General features: G+C 46.4%; 2 protein-coding genes across 6 annotated transcripts; one reads left to right on the plus strand and one right to left on the minus strand.

Annotated features, from left to right (window-relative positions):
• Positions 1-2,046: 2,046 nt before the first annotated feature.
• On the minus strand, positions 2,047-5,266 carry LOC137883524 (uncharacterized). Its single transcript, XM_068725045.1, has 5 exons — positions 5,034-5,266; positions 3,990-4,094; positions 2,855-3,821; positions 2,672-2,767; positions 2,047-2,575 (listed from the first exon to the last, which is right to left on the minus strand). The coding sequence occupies exons 3-5, from the start codon at positions 3,816-3,818 to the stop codon at positions 2,367-2,369; spliced, it is 1,269 nt and encodes a 422-aa protein (XP_068581146.1). The 5' UTR covers positions 3,819-3,821; positions 3,990-4,094; positions 5,034-5,266; the 3' UTR covers positions 2,047-2,366.
• Positions 5,267-5,453: 187 nt separating this feature from the next.
• Positions 5,454-19,863, plus strand: hps3 (HPS3 biogenesis of lysosomal organelles complex 2 subunit 1). 5 transcript variants are annotated; one of them, XM_068725011.1, is made up of 25 exons: positions 5,454-5,549; positions 6,125-6,265; positions 6,339-6,410; positions 6,576-6,669; positions 6,795-6,868; positions 7,203-7,415; positions 7,620-7,671; positions 7,804-7,886; positions 8,301-8,415; positions 8,701-8,857; positions 8,964-9,046; positions 9,324-9,498; positions 9,855-9,936; positions 10,031-10,188; positions 10,425-10,526; positions 12,825-12,933; positions 13,315-13,577; positions 15,796-15,973; positions 16,247-16,480; positions 16,694-16,915; positions 17,149-17,352; positions 17,507-17,611; positions 17,917-18,123; positions 18,243-18,330; positions 18,895-19,863. In XM_068725011.1, the coding sequence occupies exons 2-25, from the start codon at positions 6,215-6,217 to the stop codon at positions 19,020-19,022; spliced, it is 3,249 nt and encodes a 1,082-aa protein (XP_068581112.1). In that variant the 5' UTR covers positions 5,454-5,549; positions 6,125-6,214; the 3' UTR covers positions 19,023-19,863. The 5 variants fall into 5 exon arrangements, with proteins under 5 accessions (XP_068581112.1, XP_068581114.1, XP_068581115.1 ...); XM_068725013.1 differs by having other exon boundaries at positions 8,704-8,857; XM_068725012.1 differs by having other exon boundaries at positions 5,456-5,616.
• Positions 19,864-20,034: the final 171 nt, after the last annotated feature.

A 20,034-nucleotide genomic window follows, 5' to 3' on the forward strand; every position in this document is an offset into this window, starting at 1 on the left:
TATCACACTGCAGCACAGCAGCAGCAGCAGTGCTCACTTGGTTTGGGCTTGTGCCTCGAGGAGGTTTGCATTTCATTTAAACTGTTTCTGTGATCCTAAGCTGACTGAAATGTTCTCTCAGAGGCTTCTTCTCCTGCTTTATTGGCTATTTAAATACAAGTGTCTCTGCATTTCTTTTACAAGCCCCGAGGGTAACGGGGACATACTTTGGCGGTGTAATCTAACCCCATAAAATAAAGGTTCTAGTCAACATTCATCTCCTGCGCTGTGTGCTCGAGGGAGTAAACCCTCATATTACTGAAATCACTAGTCACACACTAATTAGTATAATTGAGTTTGTGCGTCAATAAAGAAAAGATTTATTTAATCCTAAAGAGTGGCTCAGTGCGTCGCTTGGATCTCCAAAATATGTTGGGGGCTGTGAGCCGACACGTTTCCACATCTCTGAGTGTTGGCCTGTAAAACACGTTGATGTGCAGAGTTCAACTCGTCATCACTCGTACGGAATCTCTTTTAGTTCACGTGTCCTCAAACGTTGGTAGAATCTGTCTTTCTTGGCAACTTTAATGAGTTTGGTTATTAAAGAAAAAGATTTTAAGAATGTATGCAGGAAAATGACTCACTTATTTATGGAATGTAAATTGTGTTGGAGATGAAATGACGGTGGTCTGGTGGTAACAGCTCAGAGGTGGGAGAAGGAGAAGGGAGGTGTAATCTGCATGACTCAGCTCTGAGGTAAGGGCATTCCTTCGGGGAACTGGCTGGCTTCTGCACAAACTGTAGACCTTCAACCGGCTCAGCATCTGTGTATCTGGAGGAGGTCTAGCATGGTATCAGGGGTCCCCCAGCAAACGAGGAATACTCTTGCAAAGCTGCTTTTATTTAGTGTTCCTCTCTACTTCTTGTTTGAATCGTTGCCTGATTGGAGCTGCACCACATTATGTTCAAGTTTCAAGTCAAGTGCGTCGTACAAACGTGCGAGGCAGGACGCGTTTCTTTCACCAGCAAATGGTCATAAATCAGAAGATGCCCATCGCTGAAGATGAGCGACGTGTCTTACCTCGCGGGAGTTGAGGAGCGACAGAAGCGCAGAGGCGGTGCGGCGGACTGCTGCGTGCAGCGCGGACACCACCTGCTGAGGAGAGTCGGTCTGAGCCGAGAGCCCCCGTCACAGCTCGGACTGTGGAGCCTCGTGTCGGCGCGCTGCGCTGGTGACTGCAAAGTTCAGTCCGCGAAAGACTCCAGCTGATGTCTGCAGAAACTCACTACCTTCAAGTACCTGTCAGCAGAGAGGAGGGAGGGGGGAGGAGGGGGCAGAGAGAGAGAGAGAGGGAGGGAGAGGGGAGGGAGAGAGAGAGAGAGAGAGAGAGAGGGAGGGAGGGGGGAGACGCACAGAGAGAGAGAGAGAGAGGGGGGAGACACACAGAGAGAGAGAGAGGGGAGACAGAGAGGGGGGGAGACGCACACCTACACACACTGTATGTATGTATATGTAATTAATAATCAATCTAGATGTTATATTGATGATATTGTGTATTAATATTATTGTATGTTTAATTTTGTTGATGCTTTGGCAATACTGTCTAAACTTTCATGCCAATAAAGCTATTGAATTGAAAAATAATGAGAGAGAGAGAGAGAGAGAGAGAGAGAGAGACTAATGGTATTCTTCAGTGAACAGTAATATATTTCACTAGTGGAAGTAACAATGTGTCTTTCTGCTGTCATAACATATATTTCAGATTGTAATAATTTTCAGTTCATACCAAACCACTACTGCCCCCCCTCCCCCCGTTATAAACGGTGTAATCAGCAAAAGGACAAATGTTAGTTTGTAAACCTGTCAATAACTGACTCACCCGACATTTAATCCAAGTGTGTTTGAATTATTCATCTCCTCAATGCACTGTTCTATCCTGCTGTACTTTAATGTGATTCAAACAGAAGAGATGTTGGAGAACCTAACTGTGTAAGATTCAAGTGTGTAGAAAATCAAGTCAAACTGAAATGTTATTATGAGTGAGACAATAAATTACAACACCAACATTCATGTTCCTCCACGTCCGTCTCTGAGCATTGAATACGTCGTCTTTATTGTAGTGAGCCTCACAAACACAACTTCTGCACATACATTCAGTCATGTGACTCTTATCAGGACTGACTTCCTTGTTTGTCAACTACTGCCCCCATGTGGTATTTTTCAGAAATTGAGTCAATTGAATGTAAAATCGTAGAATCGTTCTGGTGTTAAAACATACATTGCAGGTTATGTAAAAGCTCTCATTGTTTACAGTGGTCAGTGCACACACCACCAGCTGTCGTGATGAACGTGACTTTATTACGAGCCATGATGAATCGCACCAAAATCAAACATCAAGGCACCAAAAACACCAAAATTCATCGTCGTCCACGTCCATCTCTGAGCTCACACACGTGGTGTGAAACATCTTGTGGCAGTTGTCACATTGAACCCACAGGACCAGTCCTTCTGGGTCCTGTGGAGGGTGAGGCTGTCTGCACCGTCCGCATCGCAAAATCTGCCTTTCACATTTCTTCTTCTTTGCAGCTACGTGACCTACTCAGAGGGGGGGGGGGGGGGGGGGGGGCACGTGTGAGGAAATTGCAGATTTTCATGGGTGGTCTACAAGTTCAGTCTGTTCAGCATACGTACCAGTGGACGCTGTGGGTTCAGCAGTTGAGGAGGAGGAGGAGGAGCCAGCAGACGGAGGAGCTAGAGGCATGGAGGAGGTCTGCCACAGGTTGGAAGCTGTGCATATGAAAACACGTGACTTGGTCGTCCTGAAACGAGGAAGGAGCTTGCTGTGTGCTAAAATAAAAAATGCTTTCTCGTTACCTTCTACAGCTTTATGATGCCGGTCATCGGAGGACCAGCTCATGTTGCTCGGTGTGCTGCTGGGGCCGATTGAGGCGCTGTGGGATGCACAAGGGGGAACAAAGAGGGCCGAGGGACCGGCAGCACCAGAGCCGGTGTCCGGATGGGCCCCAGGGGGAAGGCGTCTTGTGCGACGGAGACGAGAGCCACCGGGTACGGTAGAGGAGGAGACCGCCGGGTCGGGGTCTTCCTCCCCCGGTCGCGTCACACTTCTGCCCTCCGCTCTCGCTGCACCGTCCTCCACCTTCTTGATGACCTCTGACACTTCCTGTGCCGTCAGCACGTAGGCACTTCTCCTGAGCTTTCGGATTTCACAGGTTTGGTTGGTTTTGGACAAGACGCGGGCCAGGTCCACCGTTATGCGCCCTGACGCTACCAGTGGGTGGGTGAGGTAGGGATCGGAAGACGGAGAGGAAGGCGGGCTCTCGGGCGGGGGTAACCGGGATAAGGGGACGCCTTTGACCGAAGCCCTTTTGTTTGTGCGCCGTTTATCACCGTGGTCAACAACGTCTGGGGTCTTCGAGGTAAGGCGATGGTGGTTCCGCTCCCTGAAATTAATCCACCAGGTTTGGCCGAGAACAGTCCTGGGTTTGTGCGGATTACGATAATTATAAATTGCCAGAGCTTGGGCCACAACCTGATACTTTCGTAGAGGACACCCGTGACTGGCGGAGAACAAACAATACTCCACCAGAGAACTCTCATCTTCAGGGCTGAGAAGCTGGCTTTGGCCGTAGAAGCAGTCCATGGCCACGCGTCCACTGAGTCGGTCCGACAGGCTGGACTTTGGGACTCCAAATTGCTTGGCTGCGTGCCGTAAGGTTTGCCTGCCTGCCTGCACCTCCTGCATGGCCTGCCCCATGGCTTCTTTGGTCCATTTGGGCCCCTTGCTGCCTCTCTTCCTCAGCTGCCGGATATTGGGCATCTTCTGCATATTACAAGACATTAGTAATGGTACAACTCGTGTCACGTCAGCATTCTGATGGCTGATTAATTACTACATAAACAAAAGCATCGCCCTTTCCTTTTACAATGGAGTGGCTCCTATGCAGATACATACACACACATGAAGACATAATCAAAAGGCCGTACCTACCTTTCTTTTATATTGGTCTCCTTGCTGCGTCCTTTCCTTTCTCTGCGCTTTTTCTTTTGTTCTTCCTCGTTCAGCCTATCTTCTCAAGCATCACCACACACAGGGCTGAACCACAAACACATGAATACATCTAGGACTTAAATACATCGACCGCTTACATGATAAAGTGTTCGCTCATTGTTTTCACACACATGTGCACTCTCACACTCACACTGTCCTAACCACAGACAGATCTCATCTCCTCTGTCCTAACCACAGACAGATCTCATCTCCTCTGTCCTAACCACAAACAGATCTCCTCTCCTCTGTCCTAACCACAGACAGATCTCATCTCCTCTGTCCTAACCACAGACAGATCTCATCTCCTCTGTCCTAACCACAGACAGATCTCCTCTCCTCTGTCCTAACCACAGACAGATCTCATCTCCTCGTCTCTGTCCTAACCACAGACAGATCTCATCTCCTCGTCTCTGTCCTAACCACAGACAGATCTCATCTCCTCTGTCCTAACCACAGACAGATCTCCTCTCCTCTGTCCTAACCACAGACAGATCTCATCTCCTCTGTCCTAACCACAGACAGATCTCATCTCCTCTCCTCTGTCCTAACCACAGACAGATCTCCTCTCCTCTGTCCTAACCACAGACAGATCTCATCTCCTCTCTCCTAACCACAGACAGATCTCCTCTCCTCTGTCCTAACCACAGACAGATCTCATCTCCTCTGTCCTAACCACAGACAGATCTCCTCTCCTCTGTCCTAACCACAGACACTTCATGGGTCCTAGCTCAGCACACTACTAGCTTCAAGACAAGCCAGTTGCAGCTAAAGCGGTAGCTAGCTAGCGAACGGTAACTACGCGATAGCTGTTACGTTACTTGATGCACTCGTTACTTAAGTTAGTTAAGTTACTTAAGTTAGTTAGTTAGTGTGGTCAGAGTGCTCTCTTGTATCAAGGTTCGTGTTATAATATTCATCCATGTTCATAACGTCATGCATGTGTACAGATGAAGTGACACACGTTGATGCAGTGGTTGTACTCACACACACATTAATCCGGTTCGGTGGTGGTTCTGGCAGAGCGGATGTGTCCGACTCAGGATTATTGCAGCAGCAACGGTGGCCGGCTCAGGACAAAATACGTCTTTATTCGGGTCACGTCAATTTTCAAAAGTGTGTCAATCTGAAAGCGCAGAAGTATGCAGTTTAATATCACCGCTTATTGAATTGATTTTCGAAATGATCTTTACTTCGAACTTTTAATAAATAAAGGATCTTTTAAAGTGGACAACAGTGCTGCACTCTGTAGTGTTTACAAAGACATGAACTGATGACAAACAAAACAAAAGAACAACTTCACTACAGAGGCGGATCCACGCTGTCTCTTGTGACAGGAGCGTGACAGACAAGGAGCGTGAGCCAATGAGAGTCGAGAGTGGGCGGGCGCTTGTTGTTGTGGTTGACTGTTCACTTCCTGCTTGGCAGCGTGAGATCAATACGCTGCGGCAGAGTACTCCGCACTAGAAGGAAACGAGAAGGAACTAAGGACATGGCAGCAAAGTAGGTAGTAGACAGAGAACCTGTCACGTTCTAAACACTGTCAGTCCAGCCTGTCTGTATCTACAGGGTGAGTAAACCGAAGAGCGAACGGGTTCGTCTGAGCGTAGTGTGCCTCTCTGCTGCTCACAAGACTGCAGCATGTGATTCCGATCAGAGACACACACACACACACACACACACACACACACACACACACACACACACACACACACACACACACACACACACACACATACTGCAGCCCTGTTTCAGTCCGACTGACACAGATGCAGGGGAAGCTGAATTCAACATTTAAGTTAAGTTGTGGTTGCTCATGTTGCATGTGTTGCTCGTTTTAAATAGTTGATATATTGGTTTTAAAGTGCACCATATTTACCTCCATTGAGGTCGTGTGAAGTCTATGTTTAAGTGTCTGAAACCCATAATGACGATGTATTAGTGAATTGATCACATGTGATGCCTGGATGTGAATGTTTCTCATGTGGGATGCCGTGAGAATGAGTGTTTTATTATGATGTGAACTGGCCCTTTGGCCCTTTGATCTAGCTCTAATAAGCCTGTTTTAACGTCTGCAGGTGTCCTGCTTGATGAGGCCTTCAAGGAACCCGAACAAAAGAGGAAGCAGCAGCAGTCAGTCAACCTTTGAATAAAGCCGCGGACCAAACATGGTGCACGTCTACAACTGCCATCCTTTCTCCTCGCAGCAGATTGTCCAGGTGGGTTGATACGGTCTGACACTTAGGTCTGGATCAGGTCTCAACTCATCCACCCTCCCTCTCTGTGTCTCAGGTGGAGCAGGAGCCTGGACTGATCTGCTGTGGAGGTGGAGCCCTGTTCGTGGTGGCTACTGGAGGATGCAAGGTATTTATAAACATAGATATGAAGTGAATATGAAGTGGTATCTACAGGATCAGTGTAACCTCATGAAGGAACACATCTAAATGTGGGAACACTCTTGAGTCACACAGGACATGATGACAGGTTCCTGCAGGTTTCTGACTCTGTTGTGATGTGAACTGAACCAAGGTGGATGCGTACAGCGTGGAGAAGGAGGGCTGCCCTCTCATATGTCGCTTTGCCACCATGGGCGCTGTGAAGAGCATCCAGCACAGCAAGATGGGTAAAAAGCACGAGCGCTCTTCTTCAGCCAGCCTCCCTCTCTGTGACTGCATCAGGGCTTTTGTTGTTGGCTCTATATGTGAGCAGCAGTGAGGAAGACGTTTTACAGCCTTTCTACCTCCACAGGAGATTACCTGGTGACCATCGAGGAAAAGAACAGCGCCACCTACCTGAGAGCCTACACCAACTGGCGCTACCAGGTAAGCACTTAATGTGATGGTGCTGAACAACATGATCTTGTTTTCTCTTTGATATGATGTGTAACCTTAATTCAAACCATGTTATCTAAACTGTGAAATAGAATAAATAAACTAGTTTTCTCTCAGGTGCATTAAACCTGGTTTGAGTTGGTCCTGGTCCACAAATGTGTGTGTGAACATATGCCAAAGACAAATGAGCCCGTGAAATGACGTTTTATGAATGTGTTTCTGAATATGAAGCTGAATAGTTATCCGTATATATCTACTGCAGCGTTCACTTCTTCACTCAGATCTTCTTGGATTTGGATCTGCTTGATTCTTGCTCTCTGTTCAGGCGGAGGGGAAGGCCCGTGTCGGGGTGCGTTTGTTGGGCCACCTGCTGCGCGGGGCGTCTGTGCGGGGCGGGGTGCAGATGGAGATCATTGAGATCCCTCTGTCGGAGCGCCCCGTTGCCGTGGCGTGTTGCTCAGTCACGGGAGACCTTCTGGTCGGCTGCGAGAACACTCTGGTTCTGTTCGCTTTGAGGAGGCAGAACCAGCAGAGCCTGGTAAGAGTCTACCTGCTGATCTGGGCGTTTACCACAACATTCAAATTCAATTCTGTCTTTAAGCCTCAAAAAAGTGTTAAAATATGAAATGTAGTAGATGTATTTCATCATCAGGTTGATCTCCTATATAAAGCACATCATCTCTAAACAAGTGAACTCCTATTGATACATTAATGTTGCGTCTTTCTCTGAACAAAACAACAGAATCTAAGTCAGCAGATGTTTCCGAGCAGCTGGACCACCAGTCAGAGTCACGGTAACAACGTCAAAGTAACACGTATCGTCATAGTCATGTTCTCAGCCTTTATTTATTTATATATATATATATATATATATATATATATATATTCTGTTTAAGACCTGAAGGTAATCCTCTCTCTGTCTTCAGGTCAGATCACAGGTTCAAACCAGAATTTCCTGGATTTTGAACGCTCAGTTATTCTGCATCTTCCTAAACTCAAGCCTAAACAGGTAAACTCTTCAGTTAGTCTTTATTACTCTACAGCGTTGTACTAGTAAAGGCCCGTAATAACTGGTCTGGTGTTGAGCTTTGAGCGTGTTCATAATCCCCGAGTTACATATGAGCCGTAACAACGGTACACAACAATATAACCACTGTATTGATTGGTTAAACACAACCATTATGATCCTACTGTTCTATGACTACAAGCACAAACATCACTTCTATCTCCACATTGTGTTTATTATTTTAATAACTGAAATATCATCATCAGTGGTGATCAGCAGTTATACGTTGAACTGTGTGTGGAAAACAAAATATAGTAAATAGAGGAAAACTCCTCACTCCTCAAAAAGGATGCATTTACTTTTGTTTATGTGTTTCAGAAGTTCAAACTATTAACATTGACTTCCTCTGACCCACAGGTGGCGCTGTGTGGAGTGTATGTGGCGGTGCAGGCGGAGCTGGAAGTGCTGGTTCTGAAACTGGACGTGTCCTCTGAACCTAAAACCCTGGAAGAATCTTTAGACACAAAGAAAGGTGTGTTGCCCTCTAGTGACGGATCTGTTTGCGGTGTCGGTGACTCTACTGTAGGACAGCATGGAGTCTGAAAGAGTGTGTGGACTCTTACATGTGGGTTTGTAGCTGGCTGCAGTGTTTGTCTGCTCTGGATCCAGAAAATTCACTTTTGGGGCAAAGGGACGAGGCGTCAGTAACTAACGTGATTATGACCATGAGGCACGTATTACAAGCAGCTATTGAGTCGGTCATTAGGTTTAGTGCTTCGGCTCACACTGAGCTTCACGTCGGTGTATTTGTGTGCAGCAGACCATCTGGAGGACCAGGCTGACTTCCAGGTCCTTCCGAGACACCAAGAGTTGCTCGGGGATCGAGCTGAGGACTGTGACATCCCCGTCAGCATAGAACAGACCGGGCTGGAGGACGGCACAGGACAGTACACGCTGTCGTACGTTCTCTTCAGGTGAGCACGGGTGTCTCTGAGGACCGGTTGGACCCTTAGATCTTCACAGTGAGCGGGTTTGTTTCTATGTGAGGCTTATTTAACTTGTGTCTCTTCTCTCTTGCAGGCGTTTCACTCCAGACTTCTTCCAGGGCTGCAGTGTGGAGGAGACTCAGCTCCACTCGCTGCAGCTCTACCCGCTGTTCACCAGTCAGTACCGCAATCCAGCACGAGACACGATACGAGTGTCGGTACAAAAGCAGCATGTGTTGTCACAGGAAGGGTTTCTACTCCACGTATTAATGTATTCAGACCAGTTTCACCTTAATTTAGTTGCAGCAAAGCACAACATCCACTGCAACCTCCATCATTGTGAACACATTCTAACGTCTCGTCTTCACCTTCAGGATCTATTTTTCTGAAATTCTGCCGGTTGACTGAGACTTTCACTGGTTATACAATTTTCTCTCCGTCTTACTCGCTCCAGGTAACCAGTCGGTGTCTCTGGACGAACCGTCGTGCATATTCTGCTTCTTCTCCCTCCCCTCCGCCGGCTACCTGTACAGTCTGAAGGGTGGTGTCGAGCTTCTCTCGGCCTATCAGTATCCAGAGAAGGTCCTGAAGGCGGTGCTGACGGACCACCTGTTGCACGTCATAACAAAGTACGTCCCATGTGGAAATCAGATCATCCCTTTTGAACATCATGCGAGAATATTTTCATATTGTTAACTTAACTTTTGTTCGTACAGTGTGAGTGTGTCAAACACTTCTAATGTCAGATAACTGTGTAAAGGAGCGTGTGTTCATGATAATTGTAGATTAGCATAATGAAATCCCCAATAATACCATATATACGATTATGCGTTGGTGGTGAACACGGCTCAGCTCACAAATCACTTGCATGAGGCCCAGTGAGTCCCATATCTAAGCCTCAGTCTTAAACTGACTGACTTAAGACGGAGGACGTTCTTGTTTGTTTCACCGGTACGTGTTGTCTTGACTCCCGTGTGGCCGGTAGGAGTGCGTTGCAGTGTTTCACCGTGCGCTGTGCAGCGGTAGCAGCCAGGGTTGAAGACCCCTACATCGACAGCACCTTGAAGGTAGGAGCCCCACCTGAAGCCTTGCTGTGCGGCCTCTCCGTTACTCTGCTCACTGATTCAGTCTCACCTCTCTCCGCTCCGCGTGCGACTGAAGGCCTGTCCGCCCTGCAGCCTGGAGGTGTGCGCGCTCAGGATGCAGCTGTTTATTGGTCTGCGCTCGGTGTGTGTCTACGGCCGCCATGTCGTCCTGCTCTCCACCGCCGACGCAGAGACGCCAGAGGAACCAGAACGCACCGCACAACGCAGAGGCCTGTACGTCTCTCACACACGCATTCAATACACAGAGCATGAGTATGATAGTGTACACATCACACACCCTTCATGTCACCAGATACCTCCCTGTGGGAACTAGAACATCTTACCAGCACTGGTGTGTGTGTGTGTGTGTGTGTGTGTGTGTGTGTGTGTGTGTGTGTGTGTGTGTGTGTGTGTGTGTGTGTGTGTGCATCTATAAACCTGTTCACTGTGTGTGTATGTTGTTATTTTAGTGAGTTGAAAGAACACACCTTGCTGACTGGTATTTTCCTGGCGGTGGGAATCGATCCCGCAACCACGCCGGCTCTGGAGAGCCTTCTCTCACGCCCCTTCCTGTAAGACAAACCCCCCCCCCCCTCCCCCCCCACAGTCTCAGTTGTCACTTCTAGGCCAGGCTGCAACGCCAGGAAACCCTTGAACTCCTAGTTTAGCGGACGGTCCTCATATCAGCGCTCATTTAATGTCACAGAATGAAAGCTGAACTAGAACATCCATGAAGCAGGTTCTTCCTGATACACGACCAACACCTCGTGAAGAAAAGGAGACCTTCAACATGTACCTCCTTCAGGCATAAAGGCACTAGGGTTTTACCACAGTGAGCTGCCTTGCATCAACATAAGTCATCGCATATTCATGAGGTCAAGTTAACGACCGCGATGTTCCACCAGTAGACAGTTTACCTGCATTCAACCCAAACCTGCTCCAGCGTGATTGGTCAATGCTACTCGGACTGTAGAAAACCAGAATGCTTCGGATACCGAAATCTTGTCCCGCTGTTTCTAGAGATCATGGTGAACGACGAAACCTATTAAATATTGAAAATCCACAACCTGCTTAGAAATACTTCTTGATTATATTTGAAAGCAGCCATTTGTTTGCATTTGATTAAAAAATGAAGGATCTATAGTCTGCAAATGCTTGGTGCATATCTTCTTGAATCAAGTTTCTCCATATGGAAATATACTGAAACTAAAACTCAGTCACTTCAGCCGTGGTTAATTGATGATCTGTGTTTCTTTGCAGTTTGGTCTAAAAGTGACACTTCCTGTTTTAGTTCCTACACCGGTCCAACCATAACCTACCTAACACTCCTCAGTCTGTGTGACAAACCCTATTATCTTAACCTAATAATCCAGTTTAACGGTAAATACCTTTAATAAAATCTACATATTCTTATTGAAATGAAAATAAGTAATGCAAACCTTCATGGTTGCATCTTAAGGATTTAGATAATGGCTCCTTCTCCAGAGCAGCTTCTGTCAGTAAATCAGGTTTGGACATCGTGACGCGACTCTGGACGCCCACACTGCCAAGTATGTCTTTGACAGGTAATGTAGGAACACCCAAAAGTCCATATCTGGTGTCAGTCTGCTCCTTGGATGGTCCAAGATGATTCATAAAGCACCCTGCTGAGTTTCATTGGAAGTTTAAGAGTCGTGACTAAACACACATCTTCTAAAGATCATCCCCGTTTCCAGGTTTAACGCTGAAAGTTCTAAAAGGTGTGTGATTGGTAGATCTACAGGTTTGAGGCCACGTCATGACGTGTGACCAGCATCACACACACACACACACACACACACACACACACACACACACACACACACACACACACACACGCACACAGACAGAATTACCCATCATGCTCCCTTCTCCATGTTAACCTGCTCACTAACATCGTCCTAACTGTTTGTTCATGTATGGTGTAGTGACATGTCTCAGTGTTAGGTGGTTCATCATGTGCTGTGCCATAGAGGACCTGTACCCTAGAGGTTCTTCTTCTTTGGCAGTGTGTTGGTGATGCAGACCTTCGTGTTTCTGCTTCAGTAGTCAGTCAGGAAACGGAAGCAGGAAGCATTCCTCCACTTGGTTCATGGAGTTTAATGTTTAATTAACTCTGTGAGGTAAGAGTTAGAGATGAACTCTGTGAGGTAAGAGTTTGAGATGAACTCTGTGAGGTAAGAGTTTGAGATGAACTCTGTGAGGTAAGAGTTTGAGATGAACTCTGTGAGGTAAGAGTTAGAGATGAACTCTGTGAGGTAAGAGTTAGAGATGAACTCTGTGAGGTAAGAGTTAGAGATGAACTCTGTGAGGTAAGAGTTAGAGATGAACTCTGTGAGGTAAGAGTTAGAGATGAACTCTGTGAGGTAAGAGTTAGAGATGAACTCTGTGAGGTAAGAGTTAGAGATGAACTCTGTGAGGTAAGAGTTAGAGATCAACTCTGTGAGGTAAGAGTTAGAGATGAACTCTGTGAGGTAAGAGTTAGAGATGAACTCTGTGAGGTAAGAGTTAGAGATGAACTCTGTGAGGTAAGAGTTTGAGATGAACTCTGTGAGGTAAGAGTTAGAGATGAACTCTGTGAGGTAAGAGTTAGAGATGAACTCTGTGAGGTAAGAGTTAGAGATCAACTCTGTGAGGTAAGAGTTAGAGATGAACTCTGTGAGGTAAGAGTTAGAGATCAACTCTGTGAGGTAAGAGTTAGAGATCAACTCTGTGAGGTAAGAGTTTGAGATGAACTCTGTGAGGTAAGAGTTAGAGATGAACTCTGTGAGGTAAGAGTTAGAGATCAACTCTGTGAGGTAAGAGTTAGAGATCAACTCATCTCTCTGTTTGATTATTCTCTCTGACCTCAGGAGCAGGAAGTGGACCATCTCGTCCCCTAAAGAAAGCAGCGCTGCAGGACACGGATGGAACCTCTATGTGGTCGACACCGTCTCCCCCCTCACTCTTTACCAGGAGATGGTAACACAAACACACCAAAACCATCCACTTCATCTGAATGTCAGTTGTTGTATTTGTTTACATTTATATTCATTATTAATGATAGTCATGATGGACTAAATAAATGAAACCAAAAGAAATATAGAAAAGGGAAGAAATAAAAAGTACATTAATATATGTATCTGCATTGCAAAGTCTACTTTTTCAAGTCATTCCAGCTGCAATTCATTCCTTATATCTTTATTTTCTAACAAAGTAACATTTCACAGGGTTTCAGTTCGTAGAACATTGCTGTTAAGACTTTGTTCTTACTGTTTAGGTATTTTAAGTGAGGTTTTAGGACTAGACTGAGTGTGTACTCACTGCATGTTTCTACACACTCTCCGTGTCTCTGTGAGTCAGGTTGAATACAGCCAGCGGTTCGCAGAGACCAACCCCCAGGCTCAAAGCCTTCGACACCTCCTGAGCGAAGCTCACCTCCTCCTCCGCACCTCCTCGCTCCAAACATCAGAGCGGCAACGACACGCCGAGGAGGACTCCGCGCTGTCTCTGCAGACCGACGCAGACGGACCAGCTGAGAGACAGACGGCTGTACGGACAGACGCTCAAGATCTGGAGGAGGCGTTCAGGCAAAACTGTGCACAGCTGGGAGACTGTTTCAGCAGGTAACACACATCACACACATCACACACACACACACACACACATCACACACATCACACACACACACACACACATCACACACACACACACACACACACATCACACACATCACACACACACACACACACACACACACACATCACACACACATCACACACATCACACATCACACACACATCACACACACATCACACACACATCACACACACACACACACACACACACACACACATCACACACACACACACACACACACACACCACACACACATCACACACATCACACACACATCACACACACACACACACACACACACACACACACACACATCACACACACCACACACACATCACACACACACACACACACACACACACACACACATCACACACACACATAACACATCACACACACATCACACACACACACACACACACACACACACACACACACACACATCACACACACACACACACACACACACACACACACAGACACATCACACATCACACACACATCACACACACACACACACACACATCACACACATCACACACACATCACACACACACACATCACACACAACACACACACACACACACATCACACACACACACATCACACACATCTCACACACACACACACATCACACACACACACACATCACACACACACACACACACACACACACACATCACACACACACACACACACACACACACACACACACACACACACACACACACACACACACTCACACACATCACACACACACATCACACACACACACACACACACACACACACACACACACACATAACACATCACACACACATCACACACACACACACACACACATCACACACATCACACACACATCACACACACACACACACATCACACACAACACACACACACACACACACACACACACATCACACACACACACACACACACACACACACACACACTCACACACATCACACACACACACATCACACACACACACACACACACACACACACTCACACACACATCACACACACACACATCACACACACACACACACACACACACATCACACACATCACACACACACACACACACACACACACACACTCACACACATCACACACACACACATCACACACACACACACACACACACACACACACACACACACACTCACACACATCACACACACACACATCACACACACACACACACACACACACACACTCACACACACATCACACACACACACATCACACACACACACACACACACACACATCACACACATCACACACACACACACACACACACACACACACTCACACACATCACACACACACACATCACACACACACACACACACACACACACACACACACACACACTCACACACATCACACACACACACATCACACACACACACACACACACTCACACACACACACACACACACACACACACACACTCACACACATCACACACACACACACACACACACACACACACACACACACACATATCACACACACATATCACACACACACACATCAAACACACACATATCACACACATATCACACACACACACATCACACACACACACACACACACACACACACACACACACACACACACACACACATCACACACACACATCACACACACCCCTATACCACGGAAATAGGTTCAACAAATTTAGATTTGCAAATTTAGTGACCACTTACCTATGAATTAATATACCTAAAGAGTAACTTAATACACCCTCAAATCTTGTCTTTTCTGTTTTTTAATTTAATGGTTTAACGCCATAATTATTAAAAGTAAAATAAAAAGATAAAACATCAAGAGCAGAACGATGAGCATATTAGTCACATTTAGCCGTTTGGGCTGTACAATCCAGACTCATTGACCGTATTCTTGATATACACTGATATACTCATATGTGTACTTACTGTGTGTACTTTAAGTATGTTCCCTTCTGTTTGGGACGGCAATGAACAACAATGTTTGGTAATGAATGATTTGCCAATTATTATTATTTAATTTTTTTGAATCTATAAAATAGTGGAAAACGGTCATTAGAATGTCCATCTTCAGATGAATGTTTGGTATTTCTGTCTTAATATATGATGTATTGATCATCAGCAGTGCTGCTGGTAGACTTACAGATACTTCAGTCGTAGTTCTGTGCTCCTCTGTTGTGTCAGGGGCAGTCAGAAGGACTGCCACCAGGCTCTGCCGTACTACAGGATGTCCGGTCTGTCCGTCACTGACATCATGGCCAGGAACCGGCCGCTTCCCAGCAGCCCTCACTCCTACGGCCCCGGCTTCCTCTTCTACCTGAAGCATTACCTGTTAGAAGAAACGGAGCAGATCCTCAGTCAGGTGAACACAAACATAAAAACATGTAAGGCTGTAAGAGATGTGTTTAGAAGGTACCTTAAGAAGCACCTTAACGTAGACAAGTCTCTCCTCAGCTTCAGAAGTCTATAATACGAAGCATACATTGTCTATTCAACATGTCATTTAGTAATTATTAAGTACGCCGCATCAGTTTATCACAACTAAACGTTTGCCACCAGTTCTCCAAAGTCCGATGTTAAATAGACAATAATTAAATATGGAAACTGAAGAACAATAATAATCATCTTTCTGCAGGAGGCAGCTGATGAGGTCATAGACATTTTCAGCCAATCAGAGCCCTCACAGCTCGTCGGCGTTTGTGCCAGCCCGTCCCTGATCAACATCAGTCCCGCCCAGACGCTGCGGATCCTACAACATCTGGAAGACACAGCTGGCGTGTCTGTGCCTTTGACAACCACCATGGCGGCCATGATGTTGCGTCTGGACGACCTGCCACAGTACACGCATCTGATGGAAAGACACGCCGAGGTGTGTGTGTGTGTGTGTGTGTGTGTGTGTGTGTGTGTGTGTGTGTGTGCGTGCGCGTGTGTGTGTGAAGACACTGTGCATGAGCTGGTTTTAAGACGCGACGCTGCTTTGTTTGCTAGGTCTCCTTTACGAACACGTTTGATGGACACAGGAGCAATGAATAGCTGTTCAACATGTAGGAGTCACTCCAGAGGACTGTCTGTCTGTGTTCAGATGCTGCTGGTGTACGGGTTCATCGAGGAGCCGAGGCTGTTGCTGCATGGAGGAGGTGGAGGAGGAGGAGGAGGAGGAGGAGGAGGCCAGCAGGCACGCGTCCGTCCCACAGCGTTGACTCGCCAATTGGCAAAGTCCCAACCAGGACTGCTGGTGGCTGCCGTGGTGGCGTTACACGAAAACAACAAAGTCCAGCTGGAACAGGCTGATCACATATTCAAGGTGTGTGTGTGTGTGTGTGTGTGTGTGTGTGTGTGTGTGTGTGTGTGTGTGTGTGTGTGTGTGTGTGTGTGTGTGTGTGTGTGTCGTTAGCACCTGGTAATTCACAGCTAGGAGGCTAGAAGGGAAGTTTAAGTGATTTATCATGTTGGTTTCAAGCTTACAAGATATTGTGTGTGTGTGTGTGTGTGTGTGTGTGTGTGTGTGTGTGTGTGTGTGTGTGTGTGTGTGTGTAGGAGCTGGGCTGTGAGAACTGCTTACAGGTGGATTTCTGGGAGGCGATGCTCATGGCGTCCTCACAGGAAACCATCATCCAGGAGCTTCTGTTCCGAGTGGCGTCCGTCTACATCGACCGGCTGACAAACACAACCTCGGACACACACACCGACGAACCGCACACGCCTTCAAGACGCCGGCCGCTGAAGAGCGCTGACGATCTGGTACGGTAGCTAGACATGAAGCTGCTCTTTGTTTGGTCGGGAGCTGTTCAAGATTCCAATACCAGCCCAACACGATCGTTGAGTATCACCAGCGTGACGCGGAATGAGTTCATGTGAACATCGCTCTCATCACGCGGGTTTGTGTGTGTTTCAGATGAACTCGTGCTCTCATTACGGGGCTCTGTACCCGTGGCTCATCGTTCTCAACCCAGCACACACCACCAGCTCACACCACCAGGAGGCGCTCTACAAACTGCAGGTAATCTGTCTGTGAACACAAGGCTGCGTCTACATGTCATAAAACACGTCTAGAGGTGTCCATCTGCCTTCAAGGTGTAAAATAGACTTTAAAATTAAAAATTAAAATATAAGATATTCATGGTAAAGCAGGGCAGAGAAAGACATGTATGGAGATGTGAACCCAGCTGTTAGTAGGACTACAGTGCAGTGACTCCAGACCTTTTGCTCACCCACAGAGATTGAGTTATTTAATATTTTGAAGGTGACATAGCCTCCCTGTCCTCCACACGTGTCCAGTGATTGTAGTCCACTGTTCCTCTGCAGTCTCTCCTGTGCGGTCCGTCCCTGTCGGTGGGCTCCGTCGTGCCTCTGATGGAGCGTCTTTCAGAGGAAACCTTGTGGGGCTTCAGCCTGCACCTCCTCTGCGCCACCAGAAGGGGGCAGTACGACGGCAGCATTGAAAAGCTGCTGGACCGATGTCCTCAGGCCATCATAGCCTACGCTAACCACCAGTTACAAGACAAACACATGGTTTGTACCGAGCAGTATGAATGTGTCACGTTGTCTCCGTCTCACGTCTGAATGTTCTGCGTTGTACACCCGGTGATCATGAGGAGCGTTTCCTCGTCTGTCTCGTCTAACCTCTGCAGGTGTTGTGGTGGCAGAAGCTGCTCCCAGAGCTTTGTAACAGGACGAGAGCTGCAGCAGACAACGGCATCCTATTGGCTGCTCTCAAAGGTAGACGCTTCTCTCCGAACACCACCAGTCTGTCAAAAGTACCCCGGTGTCGTATATTACAGGTTGTATCTACAGTATTTACAGGTTAGGGTCACTCGACATCGTTTAGTCAAAGAACTTCTCCTGTTTCCTCAGAGTCATGTTGGACTGATTGAACAGAGTTTTTACTGATGAAGGAAATACCGAGCAGGTTAGACAACAGTCTAAAAAGATCAGGAAAGTCAATCAGGGCTGTTTGTGGCCACATGGTGGTCACATGGCGGTCACATGACGAGTTCTGCTATTTCAATGTGACCCCTGTTTAAGCCAACAGACAGATCGATAGATGAACCTCACGTTTATTACTGGCAGAAGCATTTAGAGCTTCACGAAGGTAAATATTGTTTACAGAAGATATAACTGATTACTGAATATAGAAAATATGATGAATTCAAATGATTAAAACATCTTAGGAATTAGGAGGAAACAAACACATGATGTTATTTATTATTTAATATTAAATAATGTTGAGATCAGCTGATGATGATGTTGATGATTCTATCCGGCCGGTTCACATGCCAACAGAGACGCTGGTAGTGGTTGCCATGGAGACGAGCCCCACAGAGTTCCTGGAGCTGATGCCCGATGACGGCGCCGCCTCCTATTTCCTGCCTTACCTGTTGACCTGTAGCCAGAGACGCCTGCTGGCCTGAAACACACTCACACAGACACACACACACACACACACACACACACACACACACACACACACACTGCTTCAACATGACCCTCTCTGATCTCTCTGCTGTCAGCACTTTGTTTGTCCTCAGACAATCGCGTTCAGGTTTTTGTACGTTTATGATCGCACTAATACGAGACCAACGTTTGAGTCGCTCTGGTGACGTCCCGTCTGTGTTTTTAGCTGACAAAGTAGACATAGAAGAGAATAGAATATGCAGGATACATAAGAATAGACTACAGTGTATAGAGCAAGTCATGCAGAGTTTCAGGTTTCCCTTCCGGTGCATGTCAACCTATATATCCAATATGCTTCGTTTTTCTTTGATTTTTACTTGTTTGTACTCTTCACATTTCTGAGTTTTCCACTTGCATTGTCATATTTGTAGCATTTTAAGAATGAGTTTGTCTTCTTGTGGGCCATACTGTATGTGTTGATATAATCTTAAATGTCTAGCTACTAAATGTGTCATTACTTTTTACAGTTTGTAGTCCTTAAACTAATCCTGTCATAAGTTTAAAGCGTTTAAAGCTGCGGCCTCCATCACCACATTTTGTTCTTAAACCATTGTTGATTCTGTGTAAACAAACAAAAGAACCTTGTCATGTTTTGTTCTCCAACTCGCATAACCTTGGAATATGAGAACATGTTGTGTTTCATTATGCAGCAGCTGTCTTGACATATTCTAGTCAGCCCTTCCTGTTCTGTTGAGTTTTTATTGCCACTGTTGTGTTAGAAACCTTGTCATGTGAGATTGTTCTCACTCAAGCAGCGAGTATTTGAGTTTTATCCAAATATATCTGATCCAAACTGCAGTAACGAGTCCGTCAAAATGTTTTGTTGGTCCCGTGTTCTTTCACTTGATTCACAAGAAACATCTGAAGTCAAACAGTCGATTCCTTCTCTTCAGTCGTGGTGTACGTGACTCATGTCAGTCAATAGGTGTTGGGTTTCTTGCGAACTTGAGTTTGACTGCAGGAAGTTGT

Source organism: Cebidichthys violaceus, unplaced genomic scaffold (genome assembly GCF_023349555.1).
Source record: "Cebidichthys violaceus isolate CVI_PGR_0920_01 unplaced genomic scaffold, fCebVio1.0.p SCAF_33, whole genome shotgun sequence".
Classification (NCBI taxonomy): Eukaryota; Metazoa; Chordata; class Actinopteri; order Perciformes; family Stichaeidae; genus Cebidichthys; species Cebidichthys violaceus.